General features: G+C 36.1%; 1 protein-coding gene across 4 annotated transcripts in view; it reads right to left on the bottom strand.

The window, feature by feature from the left end:
- Positions 1-24,303, bottom strand: part of GABRB2 (gamma-aminobutyric acid type A receptor subunit beta2) — a 236,054-nt gene that overhangs the window by 34,023 nt on the left and 177,728 nt on the right. For 2 of the 4 annotated variants that reach the window (XM_027033701.2, XM_027033709.2), the window contains exons 7-10: positions 13,810-13,947; positions 11,922-12,074; positions 8,333-8,577; positions 3,078-3,191 (exon numbers count right to left, since the gene is read on the bottom strand). In XM_027033701.2, coding sequence (XP_026889502.1) covers positions 3,078-3,191; positions 8,333-8,577; positions 11,922-12,074; positions 13,810-13,947 — 650 coding nt within the window. The remainder of the gene's footprint in view (positions 1-3,077; positions 3,192-8,332; positions 8,578-11,921; positions 12,075-13,809; positions 13,948-24,303) is intronic. The other 2 variants (XM_027033716.2, XM_053226767.1) reach the window with 2 other exon arrangements.

Here is a 24,303-nt window from a genome sequence, read left to right as displayed (position 1 = left end):
CTAAATAGACATAGACAGAGTCATTTGTAGTTTTCCTGCACAGCTGCCATGCTGTATCTTTGTTCAGATGTTTCATTTTGATGTAGACCTTTCTACATGGTTTTCCTATTTGTTCAAATATAGCTTCGGTAGATTTGTTAGGATTCTGCTTGCATGAATATTGGCTCTGCTTATGTGTCTCTGTTTCTTTGTAGAGCTTCAGCTTGAGTTAAGTGTTGATTGTTTTTGTTTTGTTTTTCTATTGCTGTTTTATTCTCTATGGCTTTTGAATGGAGAGGAGAAAAACTGCACACAGGTTTTGGATTCTTCTGCCTTCACTTCTCTAACACGTCTGCAATTGGACAAAGGCACCAGTTTTTTCTGGTTCTTTATCCTTTTAAGGGCTTGGTGACAATGTGTGTGTGTGTGTGTGTGTGTGTGTGTGTGTGTACTCCCACACACTCATATGGTGCTAGTGGGTATATGAGCTATGACAGAACTTTCCTGGGGAACAACTTGGAAATACCTATCACCATTTTAAATGCACATACATTTTTTCACCCAGAAATTCTATTTTAAGAAATACATCAAGAATCAATGATGTACAAACATGTCCACAGTGGAACGCTTAGAGTTGCTTATAATGGAAAACCACTTAGAAACAATGCAAATATCTAACCATAGGTGCTTATTACATAAATTATGGTAAATATATCAATAAAGTATCTTATCACTATTAGAAATGGTGTATACTTACACTTGAAGGTATAAAAAGGCAAGTGGAAACTAGCAGTATACACAATAGCAAAGCGTAATTATTTATATAAAAGTATATCACTCCCTGTAAATAAAAGGCAATGTTAACAGTGATTATATCTGGGTGTGGAGGTGCAGATGGTTTTCATTGCCTTTTGTAAATTAAAAAATACCATGAATTAGATTTGTAATTAGAAAAATAGTAATAGGACTAAACTAAGAAAAAAAAAAGAAAAAAACTGAGAGAGAGATGCACTCTCTGCTACCATCTCTAGAGTAACAGCAACTATTTATTGAGTGCTTTTAGTCTGGTACCAGATGAGGCCCTTAATATAATTATGTCATTTAATCCTCTCAGCAGCTTCATGAGGTAGTGTGTTTTAGTTTTCATTTGAGGAACTGGAAGGGTGGAAAGGTTAAACATATCTAAGGTCGAACAGTTCATAAAAGACCATGCCTAAATGAGACCCCAATTTGGTCTGGCTGATTCTAAAAGCCACCATTTTCCCAGTGGACCCTACTGCCTCTGAGGATTGCCACATACATCTTGATGTTTTTACAGGTTACAGATTTAATGGCTCATTCAAACTTTTGAACACCAATCCTTATTTAATATACTAAGTTTGAAATTAAAAGAGAACTCAAAGGGTATAGTGAAGACACGCTCAACAAAGAAATTTGTACAAGCAGAAGACATTAAGATTCATATTTCAATGTAAATCATGTAACATTTTCTTTAACATAATGTTTTATGAAATTGGGAAAGAGTTCTTGACAAGTGAGGGTCTAAATCATGGTATCAGAGAGTATCATTAACTCTTTCAAGTCATCAACTGAAAAATTTAATGCACCAAAGAGGCAAATTTTCTATAAAGTAGTCTCATGATCTGGGGCTTTTCCTGAATTTTCACATAACTGTACCCAGTCACTATAACGATCATGCAGTATAGTTTGATTTTGGTTTTAGAATACATTTTTCAATCGTTTTCATCATAAACAGAAATTTGAATGGTGTTTTCTTCTAAATGATTAGTGTTCTACCCAGAATACTGCCCAACCAAATCAGTCTAGTTCAATTTCAACAAGACTAGCTAGAGTTAAAAACAAGAACAGCAATAACACAAATGAGATAGCCTACGACAACACACATGGTAGGGGTTGGATGTTTAGGGGATTGGACTAAATTAGTGATGGCAAAATTCCAAATATTTCTTCTCCTGGAATCTACCTAATACCATTTATCAAACTCTGTTCTGTGTACAACACAACAAGTAATGAAGTTAAAAGGAAGCTTAAAATAAAACAGAGTAGCAATTTAATAGATAAACCATACCTTTCTCCCACCCCAAAGGCAATAATAATTTGGAATTAAGGAACCTGGGGTCAGAACAGTAAAATTAGGGAAAAACATGATACTCAGAAGATACAGTAACAGCTCATCAAGCATCAAGTCCTCATAGGAAAGATTCAGGAGCATTCATTGTCATTCACTGCCTCACCAGGAAACAGAAATCAAAAAAAAAAAAAAAGAGTTGGACAGGTTGTAGATGATAAAGTAGAATGGTGACAATTCTCCTCCTCCTCCTCCTCCTCCTCCTCCTCCTCCTCCTCCTCCTCCTCCTCCTCCTCTTCCTCCAATGTAGAGGGCAGTATGAATGACAATTTGCCAATTAATAATGCAAACACATGAGGATTCAAAAACTGAACTTTAAGTATTAGCCAAAAAAATGTTTTCTTTAGAGTTCATTTAAGTCAAGAATTATAAAGAACAACCTCAGGTACTACCTTTTATTTATCATTATAATAGTGCTGAATCCACCAAGGTAATAGTTATTTGTAAAATACGTAACGATAAAGCAACAAGGACTTGATGCAAACATAACATTCCCAGACATAAATTAATAATCTAGGACAGAAAATATAGGCTCCTAAATTCTGATGCAACTAATAGAAGGAATGTATAATTCACTACCTATTCTATTCATCCAAATAAACACAACAAGAAAACTAAGAAATGACATAGTATATAATGCCATTCTATCTTCTCAATACAAATGAAAAGGAATCTCAAAATATGATGTACTTGGTTTCTCTCTCTAGCACAATAATAATGACTGAGTGGAACAATGAAGCTTAGGCTCATCACAGTTATATTAAAAAAAGAAGAAACCGGAAAACCCCATTAGGCTTTTCATGAAAACATTTAACTTATTTCCAAGTCTCTGTGGATATAAGTCCATAGATTATCTGCAAAGACCCCATACATTATTTTACAGGGAACAGCTAAACAAATTGGCCCCAACAGAAATACAAATAAATGGATTAAAAACTGGCTATCTAACCGTATACAGAGAGAAATCGTAATTGGTAGTCCGTCTAGTTGGGGAGAGGTTTCCAGTTGGGTCCCACAAGGATCGATATTGGGTCCCATTTTGTTTAATATCTTTATAAAAAATCTGGAAGACAAAGTAGAGAATGTGCTAATTAAGTAGACTGATGCCACTAGATTAGGATTTGTGGTTAAAGTAAATTGGATATAGATAAATGCTACTGGTCTTTAGAAAGACCGATGTTAACAGAGAGGATTTTGAATTAGTTGTATTTTTTTAATCTATCATTAAAAATATATATAATTCCAACCACTAGAAATAAATAGATTTAAAAGATTTTAGTGGCTTTGCATAACAAAAAAAATTAGGCACAATGGATAAAGGCAACACAGAGACTCACAACACCCATAAATGCAGGATAAAGAATATTCCCCAAATGGAGATCTCCTGGGCACAGTTTTATTTGGAAAACTGGTGGTTGTGGGTCTCTTAATGCAATAAAGACATTGGAGGCTTTTTAGATATGTAAAAGTCAAGGTGGTGAAAAGGCAGGAGTAACTAAATTCTAATATATATACATATCTATATATGTATATATATTAGAATTTAGTTATATATATATATATATATACACACACACACTTATTGGCAACAAAATAAACAATGAACAACATAAAGCTTAAAGGGAAGAAAAGAGAGTTGAAAACTTGAAGAGAACGTGAGAAAAGTAAGGGAAATTAACCAAGAGCAAATTCTATAAGGAAACACATATACACACATACACATACACAAACACACAAATAGAAGAATGCAAAGGGATAAATAAGAAGCACTCTCCTAACACTAGATTTATATATATATATATATTTTTTTTTTTAATTAAAAACTCCATAAGACACTTGGGAAACATATTCAGTAACCCTCTTGCTGGTCTGAGGTTTATTTAAAATTCTTTGTATTTTACAACTTAAATTGTTACATGGAGACAATGTCCATGATAGTGCTTGAGGACTATGAACTCTCATGTGCAAACAGGTGTTTCCCCCCCACCTCCCCCAGTGAAGTCAACTGAATTGAATATATGGAATAATGTAGAATGAACTGTTAAATATTTTTTGTAATTGTTAGCATAGCAGAATGTACACTAGATACAAACTGGAAAATCCAGATGAGATCAAGTCTCAGAAATTGTGTCAGCTTTGTTATGCAACCTTGGATATTTTACTCTCCTTAAGAGCCTTAGTTTTTACATAAATTAAATGAATTAAATGGCAGGAAAGAATTGTTCTATGAGCTGTATATACTCTTATTAAATTAAAAACTTACAGGAAACCAATACAGAGAAGAGAGTGGAAAAATGTGGACATATGTCATTGAGGTAACAGTGGGCTCCCACCTGCCTAGGCTTCCCATTTTCATCCCTCCCTGACCTCAGGACAGAGCACAATTTAAAAATCACTTTAGATGATCTGCCATGCTGCTTCTTTCTCTAGGAAACCTTCAATGGAAGCTGAAAAGGTCAATCCCTCTCCTGGTGACTGATTTTTCCAGAGCATCCAACAATACTTAGTTGATTATATGTTCCCCAGCTTTGGGAAAAAAAAGAAAGAAAGAAATGAAAAAAAAAAATAAAAAAGTAAAATTACAGTTGAAAAGAATGGACATTCTTGATAAGAAATAGAGTGGCATTATTCATGATGCCAACACAAAAGAAAGTGATGTGCAATCAGAGCCCTATGTAGATCTCCAACCTTTCATGTTAGGTTGAAAAAAAAACCACGGGAGTCTGGAATGTAGGATGGTCACTTTTTTTGTTTTAATCAAATCAAGATGCCTCTAAGTATTCAGGCCTGATAAATGATAAACTTTGTAGTTGTTTTGCTATAGATTTTACAGCTAATACCTGTTGAAAAATGATTTCCTTGCATTGACTTAAACTCTATAGATAGTATCGTCTTTTAGGAATGGGATTGGACCCTATATGCTCTGTATTTACAGTGTAAAATACATGAACAAGCATTGGTGATACAACTGGAAGCTATAAATTTACTTTAAAGAGTAATAATTCCTATCACTTATAATATTTTAATATTTTATTAGTATTTACCACTTACTGAGTGTTTAACATGTATTAAGGACTATGTTATCCATCCTCTCTTTACATTATCACAAATAATCTTCATAATAGCCTATCAGAGAAGAATAAACTCCATTTTATAGATGAAGAAACTGAAGGGTCAGTTTCTTGCTTATTTGCTTATTACCTGTTGTCACACAACTGTAAATAGACAGTAAATACTGAAACTGACTCCAAAATCAGGTTTAGAACTGTCATGCTAAATTAGAACTTATGATGTCTTGATATTACACATTTTGATTAAAGAAGGTGGAGAAACCACTTGTGTTTAAGAGTTGTAAGAACACAGAGCACTTAGGTGGCTCAGTCAGTAAAGTGTCTGACTTTGGCTCAGGTCGTGATCTCACGGTTTGTGGGTTTGAGCCCCACACTGGACTCTGTGCTGACAGCTCAGAGCCTGGACCCTGCTTCAGATTCTCTGTCTCTATTTCTCTCTACTTCTCCCCGCCTCGCTCTCTTTCTCTGTCTCTATTTCTCTCTACTTCTCCCCCCCTCGCTCTCTTTCTCTCTCTCTCTCTCTCTCTCAAAAATAAACAAACATTAAAAAAATTTTTTTAAAGAACTGTAAGAATAGAACAAGCATCTTATATTTTTACTGGGCTTCAGTTTCTTGTGTTTGAAACTAGAGGATTGGATTAGACTAGGGTTTTTAAGCTCAGCAATATCGACATTTGGGACTAGATAGTTCTCTGTTAGGAGGAGGCTGTTCACTGAGCAGAAAGATGTTTGCCAGCATTCTTGGCCTCTATTCACTAGATACCAGTGCTAATCCCCTCCTCCCGGTTTTGACAATCCAAAAAATATCTACAGACATTGCCAAAGATCCTCTGGGGGAAAAACTGCCTGAGTTTTAAGAACCATTGTACTAAGGGCACCTGGGTGGCTCTGTCAGTTAAGCATCCAACTTTGGTTCAGGTCATGATCTTATGGTTTGTGGATTCGAGCTCCGCATTGGGATCTATGCTGACTGCTCAGAGCCTGGAGCTTGCTTCAGATTCTGTATTTCCCTCTCTCTCTGCCCCTACCCCATTCATGCTCTGTCTGTCTCTCTCTCTCTCAAAATGAATAAACATAAAAAAATTTAAAAAAAGAACCACTGTACTCAAAGAACTCTGATATCATTTTTGTTCTCTGATATTCTATGCTCTGAATTGTGGGTCCAACTTCAGCCACTGTGGGGTACTCACTCAGTGAGCCATTTTCTACCTTCAGCTCAGTACATTGAACTTAAAACTCTCTGAAGCTCTCCAGGTTCAGTTTGCTATAAAACTGCCACTCTCTGGCTCTTAAATTCATCATTTAAATGCAAACTGGCATGAAAAAAATAGGGTAGATGAAAGTAAAAAGGATCAGATGTTATCTTATTAGGTCAGCTTTTCATTAGGGCAATTGATTTAGATTCAGTTCAAATTGTAGTCCTATGAGATAGTGTTATTTATTATTATATATATATAATAATATATATATTATATATATATAACTTATTTATTTAACTGAAGCTACTATATCAGAAAAATCATAAAATGGTTTTTAAAAGCATTCTTTTCTTTCACAGCCTGAGAGAGAACCTATTGACAGATTCTAATAAGTGAAACATCAGGCACTGTAAAGAAATTGACAATTTTCTAGACCCATGGGTCATTAGCCATCAAGGGCCATACTTAAAATTTGCATCTTTACAAACATCATCTCCTGGCAAAGAAGTGCCTTTGATTAGAAAATAGTCCAAAAGAGACAGAGAGAGTGAGAGCGAGAGAGAGAGAGAGAGAGAAAGAGACCTATGGATATCTGAAAACTGTAGTGAGTTAAAGCTTTCATTGGGTTTGCTCCAAATAAAACTTAACTGTAGAGATTATTTGTGATGTGCTATCCTTGGAATTCAATTGAAGTCAGAAATATTAAAATTTCAATTAACTAATGATTGATCTGGTTAATTATACCAGATAGTTTAAAAGTATTACTGTTTTCCTAGTTTCATTACTATGAGCTATTTATTAAATTCAACACTATGCACTACTTTATAAACACTGTTTATGGCAGATATTAAAATAAGGCCTTGTTTTTTGGTCTATATTGAAGGATTTAAATTTGGGCTATGGGAAAATACATATATAAATATTCTGTTTAATGCAGAAAGTTTGATAGAGGAAGCCAGGTGAAGTAACATTTGGGTAGTAAAGAGGGTTGGATCCATTGGGACTGCTGTCAAAAACCTCTAAATGAAGATTCTAAATCTTGGCTGCAAATTAGCAAAAGGTTTGAAGAATATTTTAAAAATTATGATACCCAGGCATACTCCAGCACATTCAAATAAGAATTTCTGGGAAAGGAATCCAGACTTCAGTATTTGTTAATGTTCTCCCAGTCATTCGATTGGGCACCCAAGGTTGAGAATCATTGCCTTATAGATTAAATAGCATTTACAACCACATGGAAATTGTTCTTTGATTATGTGTAACAAGCAAGATGGTGGTCTCTTACAGTCACATGCTTCAGTGACTTTAAGTGGTACATGTGCAAGGCATTAAGTAATTATCTGTCACTTAAGGAGAAATTTATTTCTTTTTTTACCCTCCACTTCTCTTTTTATCCTTCTGATGACTTCAAAGAGAAAGCCTTAATTTATTGCTGGTGGATCTTTAATATATCTCTGCACTTGTCTATCTCCCTTTTAAATCAAAGAGAACAGGCTCAGGCCCAGAGTCTTCATCTAGTGTAGCCTAGAATTCACTTCAATAGTTTTATGTTTATTACTTAAGATTATCTTCCAGCAAGTAATACTGATTTAAGTGATACAAAATTTCCTTTTTAAAAAACTTAAAGTGAGTAAATGCACATAAGGTATAAAATAGTACATATTATATTCATATATGAAAAAATTCACAAAGGTAGTTCTCCGATGACTATGGTTTGGGCAACCCTAGTGTTAAGGTAAAGGGCATCCAAATGTAACACAAGTTTTGGCCATAATTGTGCCTCCATCACTAATTAACATTGTGATTTTGGAAAAATTACCCATTCTCTTCCCTGGGCCTTGGTTTCCTCATTTGTTAAACAAGGCCATTAGCCTATATTGCTGGCATTCTTCTACGAGTTTAAGAACCAAGGAGGGCTTGCCCTCTGAATTTACCTTGTTGACATCCAGGCGCATCTTCTCATTGTTGGCACTAGCAGCTTTCTCAGCTGCTTTCTTTTGGCGTTGGGGTCCCCTCCCAAAAAAGATGTAGTTGACCAAAGCATATTCCAGAAGGGCCATGAAAACAAAGACAAAGCACCCCATCAGGTACATGTCAATGGCCTTCACATAGGGGATTTTAGGGAGAGTCTCCCGCAAGTGGGTATTGATCGTAGTCATTGTAAGGACAGTTGTAATTCCTGAAAAAAATGACAAGAGTTAGATTAGTAATGTTCCTGTTTCCTTGCTGATTTCATCATATTTGGAAAGGCTAATTGTGCTCTTTTACTCATTCATGCATGCCACAAAATAGCTTACTGGTACATACCTGCCCTGTGATAGGCCCTGGAGACACATTTAAATCATTAATTCATAGTAACATTAATCATTTTGAAGCATTTCCTTTATTTATATTTATATATTTATAGTTATATATCTAGTGGTAGGCTAGAGATGTAAATTAAATGTCATGGTAGACACGTGTGTAGGGTGAGCATCAAGGATACAGAGAAGTCTCTGGTTGAGCCTTGTGATGCAGCAGGAGAGAGGTCAGGAAATGGAGACTTTGGAGCTGAGTACTGAAGGATGAGTGGTAGATACCCAAGTAACAGAGGACTGGAGGTCAAAAGTGAAGGTAGAGAGAGCTTTTATAAAGAGTGCTTTGAAGGGGGGGTTGAAAGTACACAGTCCATCAAAAGCATCTCAAGAAAGTCAATGTGGGTACATTATAGGATATGACAGAAAGCATGGTGAGGAGAGTGAAAATTAAGTAAGGCTGCATAATGCAGAGCTGTATATACAGGCCCTAATGGGGAGTCTGAACTTAAAATGAAGGTGAGGTGGGGCCACTGACCAGCTTCAAGCAGGGAGACATAGGGACAAATTGTGTTTAGGACAATCATTCTTGTAGTAGTGTGAAGGACAGAGGGAAAAGATACAAGACAGGAAAATGGAATACCAGCTAATAGTTTTTCAGAATAATCTAAGTGATAAAGAGGAAATGAATCAAAATAATCACAATAGTATTGAAATCAGTGACTGCATGGGCAAATGATTATAAAAATTTGGAAGCTGGAGATGACGGGTAGCAGAGAAGCAGGTATCTAGCCCTCATGTTTCTGGATTGGTCAACGGGGCATGTAATTAACAGATAAGTAACATGGAACCATTATGAGATTCTTTATGGGAAATAGCATACTGGCTCAGGTTATAATTGTTCATCTCACTGAGTGGTCATCTTCAACAGTGAAGAGTAGTTTCCCTCTATAATTGGAGGGATAAAAGACATATGCCAGGCAAAAGCACAAGGAGTCCAGAGTCCTGAATGTGATAAGGTCCACATTTGTAGCAAAATAGTGATGTGAAAACAGCCCAGAGATCAAGATCACACAGATGAGAAGTTGTTTAATCAACATTTGAATGGCCGTCTCTCCGACTCAGAAAGCTGTGTCCTTAACCACTACCCAATAACACATCCCAAAAGTTTCATTTCTATGATATTTTGGGAATGTAAGTTTTCTGATTTAATTTTATCTCTCTATAAAGATCATAATTTTTGCCTTGTTCTTCTACATGCTCATAAAACAACTACAGAAAAAATAAGTCTGTGCATCTGATTCTGAGCATGGCCAGAAAAACTCTGTTCTTGCTTTAGGTCTAGGTGTCTTAGAGTTTTCGTATTTTCTCTATAATATCAGTCATTTAAAACATTTCCCAGTTTCACTTTTCATTTCATTATGTCAACTGCAGATTACCCTGTACACGTATATTATAAAACTGACAATGCTAATTTTGCTATCTATCTCAATCTCATTTTAAGATATCTCTGACCAAGTAATAAATTACTCTATCAAAAGATGTTTTGCAAATTTCTTTTAAAAAGTGAATTATTTATTTTTCCTGTAATGACATAAAATTATAAAATTAACAGATTTTCACTTTGGAATAATAAGATATTTACAAATTCCATTCATTACTTTATTCAGCAAATATTTACTGAACACCATTCATTGTGTAAGATATCACAGATATAATGGAAGCAAAATTATATATGGACCTTTCTTCAATGTTTCTTTCAGTACCATGAAGAAAAAGGACATCACAAACCAAATAAATATAAATTATAACTACAGTTGATCTACAAAGGGAAGTTCTCTGTATTTTAAGAGAAGTTATCACAGAGGACTGGACTCAGTCCAGGAGGTCATTACTTCTCCCTTCCATCCTTGAACCACCACAATCTAATCTCAACACAGCAGTCAAATTTATCCCTTTCAATCTGAAATCAAATCATATCACTTCTTTCCTCGATGGCTCTGAAATTTCACTCAGAATAAAAGCAAGGTCTTTATCATGGTTCTGGAACTGCTTCATAATCTTTTAGTCCCTTGTCCCCAACATCATCTTGACTCCTGAACTCACTCTCGCATTCACCTCACTGGCTACCTCACTAATATCCTTGGCACTTTCCTACCTCAGGGCATTTGTAATAGGCTAGAATATTCCCATCCAGACATTTAAGTGACTCTTTATCTTCATGAAGTTTTTGTTCTATTAATAATTTCTGGATGAACTTTACAAATTATAAACTGTTCCTCCTGGCATACCCAACTGCCCTCACCTTGCTTATTCCCTCTATAGACGTACTGTATTACCTAGTTCACATTATAAGTAAAATAAATTTATTGTCCTTTTACTGCTAGCACAAAACTTCCAGAAGGGAACTACTTTATCTCCAGCATCTAGCACGTTTGGCACATAGTAGGTGTTCAACAAATACTTGTTGAATGAAAAAATGAATGACTTCTCTCAGGAAGTAATGATTGAATTGAGATCTCATGGTGGAGAAGGTAACAGTCCAACATTTTAAAGGGATTAGTCAGAACTCAAAATAATAAAAATTGTGTAAAATAATCATACTTTACTATTATCTGGAGTTAGTAACATAAAAATGTTCATGAAATATAATATATTCTCTTCCTCTGGCATCATATAGAAAAAAAATCAAGCATAAGATAAACGATGCTATGGATGAGTTCCCAGCCATCTTACTTTGTTGTCTTCTGCCCTCTATCCTGCTACTCCAAAATCTTAATAAGACTTTAGAAGTCTTTTTGCTTATCTGTTAGTTACATAATATACTTCCTTGTGTCCTGCTCAGAAAAAAAAAAAAAGATGGAAGGGAGCTCTTTCCAGATAAGGAAGCACAGTATGCAAATTGAAAAATTATCAAGTGATATTACACAAACTATGCGTCAATAAAAATAAAAAAATTGACAGGACTAATTTCATTACCAACTGCTATATGGTTAGCTAATTTTGACATGAAAGAGTTTTAATTTGCATTTAATTGATTTAATGCTGAATCAGATAACCCAAAGTTTCACAGCCAAATTCTTGTAATGTGCATAGCCCAGTCTTATCATGCATTACAAATACCAGGCTAAGAAAAGTGTATGAATGAACATGCATGCGCATACACACACATGCATACACGTGTGCACACACAGAGTCAAGCCCCACAGGCAGTTAGAAAATGGCCTACCTAATGCCACTCTTGCAGCTGATGCATCATAATTAATCCAGAAGGAGACCCAGGAGAGGATAGTGATCAGGATGGAAGGCATGTATGTTTGCAGAATAAAGTAACCAATGTTTCTCTTAAGCTTAAAGCTGAGGGACAATCTGGGATAGGAACCTAGAAAGGCAATTTTAGAATATCATAATTATCAATCAATATTTATAAGATACTTTTCTTTCAAGGCCCATAAATAAGTTTGTAAATCTTCCCTAAATTCAACTTTAGCTCCTGATGAAGGGCACTTGCTCCTGAAAAAGTAGTATGGGAACACTGGTCTTTTAATTAGCAAAAGTTACTTGGTGTTGAGTACACCCATAGTCATGAGTAATTAAAAGAATTCCAGCTCTTCCCTGCTCAGGATCCTGCACTGGATCAAGGATACTCATTCTCTACAACTATGAAAACAAGACAGTTTGGTACAGTCCCTTTGTTCCCCCTCACTTGTTCCTCAACAAGACCATCCTGTAAGATGTTTTGTTTTTATTTTTTTATATAAGAAATAAGGCTGTACACTCTGATCATATTTTAGAAATCTCTTCACAAGCCCCAGAATTCACTGCACATCTGGGATCAATGGCAAGCTTCAGGTATACAGCAACTCCCTAAAATTGTGTGAAGGTTTTCACATGTATGGATTATATATGTTTGCTAATTCCACTGATTCCATCAAAGTTCTAAAGGGGTGCCTGACTCATCAAAAGGTGAGAATCAGTGTTTCCAAAGAATATTTTTGGGAGATAAAACTAAAGGATCATATTCCTGAGGCTAAATCCTTTGATTGTGATGATCCAGGAAATTACTCTTTAAACAAAATATGTAACTGAACATCGTTGTAGAATGTCAAAAAGCCACATTGATGAATCGTGTGTGTTAGGGGTGACATTATTAATAATTGAAAGAAAGTCTTGCCTAGCCTTCTTGGGCTCAACTTAAGTGTTGTAATATTAAAGTAAGAATATTTTAGATATGAACTCATTTCTAGTGTCTCAGGGATTCAGGGACCTCCAATTTAGGAAAAGTTTCTGTTGTTTGTTTTTTAAAGCTAAGGCTACGTTATATTCTTATGAAGTCATACAACTCTTACTTGAAGTAGTTTGCAGGGAAAGGCAGAAGGGTAATTAAAAATGTATAGTTACAGTACTAGCTCTTTTTGTGCCTGGGGAATTCAATCCAATAAGAAAAACATGAGAAAGAAATATTCCTGTGGGTTTACTGTTTTTCCCCTTAATGTTTTTTCCCCTTATGCAGCAAAGTATTACTTTCCTAAGCTTTTTTGCTAAAATTCTGTGCTGGTGAAACCAAGTTTGACAACCAAAAACCTCAATGCTAGAAAAGTAAGAATGGTGAAAGCATCAGGATAATCTCAACATCTGGAAGGGCTTTTAGCTCTAAAATAGGAGGTAAGGCTCCATAAAGAAATTCTTAACCTTTGAGGATAATGTGGAATTCTATTCTATTGCCTCTAGAGAATTTCATCGTGGTCAGACGTGAGTGAACCGTCTCTTCCCTGTATTTTTCAAGAGTAGGATCAGTTCTGTAAGTTGTATAAAGCTCGGGCAAACAACTCTGACCAACGTCATTCTCTTTCTGTATTCTGTCTCTGACAATTAGTCCAGTCTTTGGTAGATGAGAGGCACAGAGGTAACCCTCTCAGCTTTGTGGGGGTGCCTTCTGGGAAATAGCTGCATGGACCCCAAATGAGCAATGGGCCCTTTGATGGGGAACTGGAGGTTTGCAGCAGATCCAAATCTTCCAGTCATCTTTTCCTGGGACCCAGTTGTGATATAAGTGAATGCTTTTGACAAAATATGCTGAAGCCCCTTTTGCCTTAACCCTCTTCCCTGATACACACCTGTGGAAAAAACAACCTTCTTGGTGATAAGTTTGTAATCCACGATAGAGAACTGTGGAAGTTCAATCTTTGTCACTCCTGTTACTGCGTTATCATCCCCACGCCAGTAAAACTCAATGTCATCGGTGGTATATCCATCTGTAAAAGGAAGCACACACACACACACACACACACACACACAGATACACAAAATAAAAAACAAATAAAACAAAGAGTACTTGTTTACAAGATGAACTATATTAATGATAACAGCCACAGCTAAAGGCTATTATGTGTTAGGTATCACGCTAAGCACCTGAAGTATATTACCACATTTACTTTTCAAAACAGTCTCATGAGGGGAGTATAATTAGGCCCACATGAGGCAATGAAGGTTTAGCGAAATTAACAGCTTGCAAGTAAGAGGCAGCATCTAGTTCTAACTTGCACTCATTTTCTAAAACACTATCACATTATTACATGACCCTGGATGGTACTCTAACAGAAAACAAAAGAGAAAGTAAGTATCATTTAACTTATCAGTGCAGTATTGAATGCTATCAACCCCCCCATAAAAAAGTTTTGAATTACAATATATTTGGGTTTCAAGTCAGAAGAGATTATAAGGAATTGAGTCATCATTTTTTAAATATTCATAGACATTGGTCAGGGGTAGCTTTTTGGAATTTAGATATGCTGCAAAATCAAAATCTCCAAATTTGATTTTGCAGCATATCTAAATTCCAAAAAGCTACCCCTGACCAAATAACCCCAAACAGGAGTAATTCTAATAGTTTTAAAAGTAAATACAAATGTATTATGTGCACTATAAAAGGCACAGTGCATTTAGGAGGCTTGTTTCCACTTTCTCAATAATTATTTCTTGAGCACCTACTATGCTCATGAGTGTACAGTTGCTGGGGATGGAAGTCTGTATAATAAAAACAAGTCCTCTGTTATAATGATACTTTCAATCCACGAGGCAGAATAGAATAAGCACACATATCTTGGTGAGTAAGCATATGTGTAACTGCAATGAATAAACACCTATTAGATTATTAACAGAACTATACAGAGAAGCATGCAATGAAATCCATTAAATCTTAATATTTTACAAACACACCCACCCCAATATCCCACCTGCAGAGCATAAATTGTATTTGTATATCATATTTCTTAAAAGAACTTTTGCATCCAGAGAGCTGAATTTTTACAAGTCTAAGAAGTAGGCAGGTCAGATATTGCTCCCCAATTTAAAGCAAAAAGCAAAACAAAACAAACAAAAACAAAACACAAACAAAAAATAAAAAATAAACCCAAAAATAAAAAAAACTAGTTAAAAAGGTTGCTTAAATTCTTTTTGACATGTGACTTAAGTTCTTTTTGCTTTTTGACATGTGACTAGTTAGTGTTATACAGGACTAGAATATCAGTCCTTTCATTCTTAGCTCTTATAATTTTCATTAAATCACATTTCTTCCAAAGAAAGCAAGTCAAATTTCCAAGAGTAGAAATGGATTATTTTTCAAAGAATTACAGTGCTCTCAATTCGAGAATCTACATCAACCATAGCACAGCTCAGACAATGTCTTAACTTTTCTAGAAGTCTGCATTCTTCTTTACTCATAAGAGCAGCCATCTTTATCTGATGCAGAAATACAGATTTTTGTAAAGAGTCAATGAGAACTTGAACTTCTGGTTCCATAACTATAGGCCTTTAGATAATAGCTAATGATTTTCAAAAAGGCCTGTTTACTTGCAAACATCATAAAGTACATTGTAATCACAATTGTCAGGGTGCCTGGCTGGCTCAGTGGGTAGAGTATCTGACTCGATCTCGTGGTGAGTTCAAGCCCCACATTGGGCATGGAGCCTACTTAAAAAAAATTGTGGATATTTAACAGATTATACACCACCAACATTTTTCTTAGCATGATATCATTTAAAGCCACTTATTTTGTTAGAGAATGTCTTTCTTCGCATGAAACTTTGATTTAAAAGCAAATTATTCATAATTTTAAGAAGGGGAGTCCAGGTACAAAGTGAAAGGCACAGTAAAAATATTCTTCTCTTTCTCCATTGGTCTACCCCATTAATATTCTCTATCTAATCCTAAGAACTGAGGTGTCTGTCCCAAACAACAAGTGCTTTTATCTGTGATTTCAACTTTCTTAATATGGCCATGGGAATCCTCATAATCCAGGACTTCATCTCGAATATAATCCCATTTCTCATTGGTTATTTGCACACAGCTCTCAGTTATGAAATTATTTAATCAATGACAATCCCATCTTGGCCAAACCAGTGTTAAATAACAAAAGAGGGCACCTGGCTCAGTTGATTGAGCTTCCTTCCAGCTCATGACACTGTAAATTGGATTTGTGGTACATAAACATGAAAGAAGGTATTTATGAAACAAGAAGGCCATCGTTTTCTAGGGAAAAAAAAATTGTCAAATGCTGCCATTTTCAAACGAGAATGGGAGTAAAGTCAACTCTTACATTTGCAATAAGAACTAAGTCTAAATTAGTAAAGAGTGTGTTTCTGGTTCTCCAGCTTCCTTTCCTCAGTTTTTATCTTCTCTCGTCCACTGCTACAAATCTTCTCACAGAAGCTCTCTGTGGGCAGAGGCATGGGAATATCTTTGGCATTTCAATAATTATATAGGCAATGCCTCACAGTTGTTTAATAAGTAGAAATATTATCATGAAATATAGATTTTTGTCAAAATGCCAGCTATCTGACATGTGTTTGCTAGATAATTCCTGGCAGAGGAGAGGCACTTGGGATATATTGTTGAATTAGTAAAATATTTATTTAACACATGTGTGGATTTGGGTGATGGTTGCTTATCCAGATGCTTGGCATTGTGGAGGTATTCATCATGTCTATACCTCTGTTTCTTGCTCCTAATACAGTACCTGGCACAAAGTTGTATTAGATAAATATCTTCTGAGTGAATAAAAAAAAAGCCACCCAAAGATAACACAGCCCTTAAGAAAAATCCAAAGGTTCTTTATTATGTATTTACCCTTATGTAATAGCTCAGCAAATTGCTTAACCTTTCTCTGTTCTTCATTTCTTAATCTGTAAATTGTAACAATAAACAATAACAACAACAAAAGCTACCTCATAGAGTTGTTATGCAGGAAACACGAGTTGTTACTTACAAAATGCTTAGAGCAGTACCTGATAGATAATGCTCAAAAAGGTTAGCTAATAGTTTCTTTTCAAATAAGAATTATTGTAAATGAATTAAAAACTCATATTTCGTTGCATGTCACCTGGCTTCTATTTTATGAACACTTGAACACATTTACACAATGAGAAACTTGGGTGTCCAATGACACACCCTCTGGTGTGTTTGTAAATCGAAAATGAAACATTGGAAGTTTATTTTGATGTCAAACATTTTGGAATCTGACATAATGGAGCAGCATATTTGTAATATTTCTTAGTTTGCTGGTCTTAAAAACTGCTATCTTCTTGACTTCATTTTGAGTTAACCAAGTATGGAATGCTGCCAATGGAAAGCAAATGTATGCTCTTGCATCACCGATTTCTAAAGACCAAAGACCAACAGTTTATGACTGTGCCAGGGTGGTCAAGTTCCAAATCCAGCTCAATATACTGTGTAGGATAAACTGAAAGCAGACCTAGTTTTATTTATTTTTCTTTTTCTTCCTCTTCTTTAAAAAAAAAAAAACTTCTCTGAAGGAATATTTAACAGTGTCTCAAAGTGATTAAAAATAAAAGAAAACATATGCAAATATGTATGACCTGACTTTTACAGCTTTCATAACGATAATGAGTGAAAAATAATTAGATATCTTTTAAAAGATATCAGGAGGAGATGCACTGAAACTTCTCATTAATGTCTTGCAAATTAAATTCATCTTTTATATTTTATTCATGGGATTCCAGAAACTGAGTCATTAAATTATATTGTATTATTATCATTAAAAACATAACCCACATAAACTCAGATGGACTATAAATAAACCAAAATATAACTTCACTGGAATCTACCTGAAGGAATTAAAATTGTACAAAATGTTAAAGTTTCTGATCAGGACAGATAAACAAATACATTTAAAAATCTATGTATGTGAATGACAGATATACTGTCATATACTGATAAAAATATGTACTACATGAGATCTAAGGAGCAAAATTATCACGTTAAACACATTCACATAATAAATGAATGTGTTCTCACAATTGTGACATTACCTTATTACATAACATGGCATTTAAAAAAGTTTTTTCTCTCTTTAGTGTCAGTCTACTTGTCTATTTTGTTATCTACTAAGTAAATATTTCATTTCAGATGAAATATTTTTACTGTGCAAGAAATATGAACCTATACCAAGATATTAAACAGTGAGGGCTGGTGAGAACATTTAGAAGAAATGGATTCTAAATGCCACCATTTTTTTTTTCCTAGTGAGAAATTAAAGAGACCTATTGTTCTCTTGTTGTTCATTTAAACTTTGTTCTCCAATTGGACTGTTAAATGTTGTAGGGTAATTATTTTCTGTCTCCCATTGTAGCCAACATAGCAACTGTAACATAGTAGTTGCTTTAAACTGCTAATTCTTGGTCATCACAACCAATTGTTGATGTTTGAGGATTAAGGGCTAGTGTTATTGGGACAATCCACTCTAGTCATGGATGGTTTCAATTTTTTTAGGAACTATCTTATCTCGAATTTCATGCCCTTTTATGTGTCTATCACAGCACTCCACAAGTTTTTCTGAATTGAAAACCTCATTGTAAAAATTTTAGCATGTCGCTCTATTAGCATTTAAATTTTTATGTGGTTACTGTTATCGGTATATAAGTAACTATTATTAAAACTTAAGTTACATTCTGAGCAACACTAATCCTGTAATGTGCTTCATGGAAAAGGGTTCTAAGTAAATGTATTTGGGAATAACTGTGCATTTCGGGCCCCTCTTGTAGTCACAAACATTTAACACAGTAAAGTTTAGATAATTCCTCAATAAAGAATTTGCTTAATATTACTTACCCCTGGCATTCTCCGTACCTATTTGACCAGAGACATTTTTTTAGGACATAAAAAATATCCATCCAAATGCAATAATTCCATAAAATGCTAGAGTTAGTCACACATTTTAGGGTGCTTTAGTTAGGTTCCCCCCAAACCAGATAAGTACTAGAAAAGGCACATAGTCCCTTGGAGCTATGTCTTGCTCTTTAGTGGATTAATCTGTTTTTTTTCCTCCAAAAAAATTTCCAGAAGAGAAGAAAAACATTTTCAATAACAACCAGGTCAAATTGCCTTTTAAAGCAGACAAATGTTTTGGGGAAGCAGCAGGACCTAATGTGCAACAGGAAAACAGGCCTTTGTCTCATGACTAACTCGGTGACCACAATCAGAAGTCTATCAGTCCACAATCAGAATGGACTACACGCCACACAGTCCTGTATGTTTGCAAAAGTGCAAGACTGAGAACAGTCAATGCCAATTAGTTATGGGGATTTTCCAAGAGGGAGAGAGACTCGCTTGTCAGCTACAACTCTTTAAATTCAGCAATGAAAGCATTCCAAAGACACTCTGAGTGATTGCTCTGACTCCTTAATTGCATCTTATTCTTCACTCTGCTCTTTAGATGGACTGCTAGACACTAATGTTCTGCTGTCAAATCATTTCTAGGCCTTGAGAGCTCAAAATAATCTGCCTAGGGTGGGTCAGACTTGATTACCAAGTGGCATCTTAGTAAGGACACCATCAAGTCATGGCCCAGCATTCATCCTACATCACAGATAACCCATTTTTTGTGTTATTAGCATTTTCAAATTCAAATCTTATGTAAGAGGAGAGGAAATTGATCATAATCAAGTAAAATGTTAGATTTTGTGCTTTAAAGATGATTTCTCTTTTTGGATTTCAATGCAATATTCACTATTTGTTTTCTCTGTATGGAAGCAGAGTGCTCTGGTGGCTGTTCCTGCAAGTTTAACTCCTTAATGTGTTTCTTAAGCTTCCTTAAGTTTCCAGAGCTCAAGCAATTAAGCTGATGATCCAGGTAAAATAAACCAATTAATAATATAAACAATAATAATAACCACAACCACAACAATAATAGCTGCCATTTCAAAGTCCTTATGTGTCAGCGACTGCCTTAAACTCTTTACACGGTTCTGTCTAGAACCATAGAAACCAGACTGGGTTATGGTTACAAGCATTCTTCCCCACTACCCAACCCTGCTTTTTTTCCCCTATGCATTAGCCCTAAGTCCTGAAGTAACATAGAAGAGGCAGAGAACTGTCAGTGCTGCTCAAATTTCACGTGCATAAAAATCACCTGGAAATCTTGTTAAAATGCAGTGTGAACTAGGATTAAGTGGGTAGAGCCTGAGATTCTGTAGTTCTAATAAACTTCCAGGTGGGGGGATGGTGTTTACCCATGGACTAACCTCTTCATAGCCAGGAGAGTGTTGCAGAGCGAAAGTCATTTCCCTTGCCATGGGAATCAGCAAAGGGATGCTGGTATCTAGCCTGACCAAGAGAAGAACAATGTTTCTTCTGAACAAAGGTTTTACAAGCTCCAAAATTAAAATATTTTCTCCCAGCTCTGCCTCTCTTATAAGGGACTAGAGGAGATGTTTCTGATGCCGTCTCTACCCAGGGGTCTGGTTCTCTTCTTTAATCTATGGTCTACAATCACCAACAGCATAGAACAGAAAGATGGAGCCAGGTCTGAAGGGTTTCTGCTCATTTGTATTCACACCAGTTTTATTTGAATACTTAGGATTAAGAACAGTCCACTCTGGCATCAGATCTCTGCATCTTTTGTTTATATTCTTCAACATACTAGTCAACAGGCTTCAAGTTTCCTGCCTTCTTCTAATCTGTGCTACACATGATGCTATTACACTTCATTTAAAAACAGGCTGGTGTGCCATTTCTATGCCTTAGGAAAGCATTAAAAAATGGAAAACAAAAATATGACAAAATTCTTTATGGCCTTTTCAACAGGTCCAGACTTAAAAGCAAATTCTTCACTCAGGCATTCAAAACTCTTATCACGGGGCTTCTATCTGCTTCGCAGCCTCATCTTCTATTGCACTTCTTCCTCTTCCAAAGCTCTCATCTCTACCCTCCTACTTCCTTTTGTAATCCTTTGACCTCCAGGCCTTGGTTCAAGCTAACTGAAACATTTTTCCCACTGATATCAAATTTCTGTACAATTTCAGGGCCCATCTCAACTTTCCAAGACACTGTCTCATTTTCCCTCAGTTGGGAACTTCCTGTCTTTCTTTCCTGATGTTTTCACAGCACTGTTTTAATTTCTACAACATAGCTGTTATAGACAGTTTTGCATCAGAGGGTTTGTGGATGTGTTGATCTCAGCCACCAGACCACCCCGGAGGGTGAAGAACCAAGCCTGATAATTCTGTGCCTGTCTCCTCCTTAATGCAGGTCTTAATAAGGGAGGGAGTCATGTAAGCGTGGCTGTACTGAATGGTCAACACACTAACCCTTTCATTGTAGTTCACCAGATCCCACTCCTGAAGATGGAATGATGAGCAGATGCTACTTGCTGAATTGTAAGATGGTGGGACTGCAAAGCTGAGATCATTAGTGACTTGGGATGTGGAATTCCCATGCAGTAGCCTTCGAGTCACTAAAAGAAAGGTGGTACCATTGGTACCAGTCCATAAAAGTTGAAGCAAAGGCCATTGTGTCAAAAGAAACTTTTGTTGGTGTTGCTGACTTTTAATATATGTTGTCATTCTTAGGTGAACAACAGTATCCTTGGAGTGGCCACACAGCCCTCTGATAATGACTTTCTCTGGGCTGATAGATTTTGGAAGCCAAATTGCCACAATAGCCTCCAGAGGCAGCCAATACCTGCTGTGCAAATGGAATAATGCTCCCTGGTGACAAGGGGATTTAGTCCCATGGAAGAGTTTGTTAGCTCAAGAGTGAGGGAAGATACTTAAATTAACAAGGCCAACCAAATGGCCTAGGAGATATGCACAGCTGTGCAATAAAATGCCATCAAGTGTTACACCAACCCATCTGCTTTCTCATAGGGGGTGGCAGAGAAAGTGAAGAGCTCGCTTACTGATGTTGGAAGTGGTCTGGGTCTCTCTATCTTAACTCATTCTTTGGTACACCTTCACTGTGACAGGGGTCAGCTGAGGACTCACACATTTAAAGATATTAGGCAAGATGCTCTTGTACAGGAATTTTTAGTCTAAATATCTGGCTGGCTAGTGAAACAGACCATTAGCAAGTGTTTTGACTAATAAGAAAATCTTCATTCTGCCCTTAAACTCCATATATGACTGACCCTTCTTTGCTTGCGTAACATCCTGTGTTAATTCTCAGGATATTTATTAAATAATCTGGTAAGGAATTCATACCCTATACTCAAATATGAAGTCTCATTTAAACAGCGAGCCTACAGGGCGCCTGGGTGGTGCAGTCGGTTAAGCGTCCGACTTCAGCCAGGTCACGATCTCGCGCTCCGTGAGTTCGAGCCCCGCGTCAGGCTCTGGGCTGATGGCTCAGAGCCTGGAGCCTGTTTCCGATTCTGTGTCTCCCTCTCTCTCTGCCCCTCCCCCGTTCATGCTCTGTCTCTCTCTGTCCCAAAAATAAATAAACGTTGAAAAAAAAATAAACAAACAGTTAGCCTACATTCTTCAAATTGGTATCCATGGCTTGTACTGGAAAGGTGGCAAATACCAGACATTTATTACATTTACTAAGATGGACCCAAATTGTGTTTGGTGAGGGGCTTATGTGAATAGCAGGAGGGAGGCCTGGGGCTGATAGCATGCTAGCTGCTCATGCAAATATACATGCATAGTTAAACATGGCATTGCTATTCTGTTTGGGGGAATCAGGAAGAATTCATCAAGGTGATCTAATGCAAGGGATTTTTAAAGTTGCTACTAGCTAACATTTTAAATCATTTTCTGTGTGATGCCATGTTCTTCACAAGCATTATCTCATTTAATCCCTTTGAAGCAGAAATTGTTATTATTCTCAGCTCACAGATGAAGAAACAACAATTTGAAGAGGTTAAAGGTCTTGCCCAAAGGTCAGAAATGGGAATTGAACTAAATCCCCTTTAACACTAGGGTCCAACTCCTCAGTAACTCTATTACCTCATACTACTTATTCAAGGCCATATTTTCAAATTATTCTGTAATAGTACAGAAATATGTCTGTAATCATCCCTCTTACTATATCAATGCCTTTATGCGGTGTGACTTTGCAGTTCCTCCCAAGAAGAGGTAGAATCTTTCCCTACACCTTGAATCTGAGCTGCCCTTGACACTTGTTTTAATCAAAGAAGTAACACTGAGCCAAGTTGTGAGCTTGGGCTAGTGAAGGTTTGACAGCTCCCCACTCCCCTTTCTTTTGGAATCCTGCTGCCACCCTGGGAAAGGCTTGGATAGCCTGTGGAGAAGCAGGGACATGTGTCCACTCACCCCATCACAGCAGTCAGACAGCCCCAAGCCTATCTGTGTGAGAACCACATGCATGTGTGGGCCTGGTTCTGAGCCTCTCGGCCAACCTGTAGCTTCCTAAGCAATAATAAATGGTTTCTGTTTTAATCCACAGTTTGGGGCAGATTGTTAATTACTAAAAGCTAATGGAGAGCACTAGGTTCTGTAGAAACAGGAAAACAAACATTTTTTCTTCATAGAATGGTATATACACCTTCATTTCCAAGATAAAATTCATGCTCACAGCTGGGCCTTGCTTCAGAGAATCTCCAACTGGTTTTATAAATATTATGGGCTCAGCCATATGGCATAACCTAAATCAAGAGACCTACCTAGGTTCCTATCCCAGTGCTGCTATATACAAGCTGTAGAATTTTGGACAGATCATACATTCTTTAAAACTCTGTTTCTATACCTAAAAAATAAAGTTGTTCTAAAACAGCAATCCCCCAATTTTTGGTTTTAGAACTCCTTTATACTCAAAAAATTATTAAGAACTCCCAAAAGCTTTTGTTTATGTGGTTTACACCCACTGATACATACGATCTTAGAAATTAAAACAGATATTTAAAAATATCTATCCATTAATTCATTTATAACAATAATGATCCTATTTTCATGTTAACATAAATGTCATTTTTATGAATAGTAGCTATATTTTACAAAATACAAAAACTTATTGAGAAGACTGGCATTGTTTATATTTTTGTAAATTTCTTTTTGGCTGGCTTAACAAGACAGCTGGATTCTCAACGTTGCTTCTGCATTCAGTGGTTGTGATAATGTGAGTCTTTTGAAAACATGACTGTACATTTTGAAATAATGAAAGTGAAAAATGCAGATAAAGGCTTAGTATTACTATGAAGTGAGATTTAACCTTCAGAACACTCTGAAAGGGTCTTAGCAACCAACCAGGGGTCTTGTAGATTATACTTTGAGTCACTGTTTTAGATGATTTCGAATTTGAAATTTGGTTAAATTTAAGGAGAACTCCAAATAATTCATTTGGATTTAAATTATTAA

The sequence above is a fragment of the Acinonyx jubatus genome, chromosome A1 (genome assembly GCF_027475565.1).
Source record: "Acinonyx jubatus isolate Ajub_Pintada_27869175 chromosome A1, VMU_Ajub_asm_v1.0, whole genome shotgun sequence".
In the NCBI taxonomy this organism is placed as follows: domain Eukaryota; kingdom Metazoa; phylum Chordata; class Mammalia; order Carnivora; family Felidae; genus Acinonyx; species Acinonyx jubatus.
The sequence above is the reverse complement of the archived record's forward strand: the minus strand, read 5'-3'. Positions and strand labels throughout refer to the sequence as shown.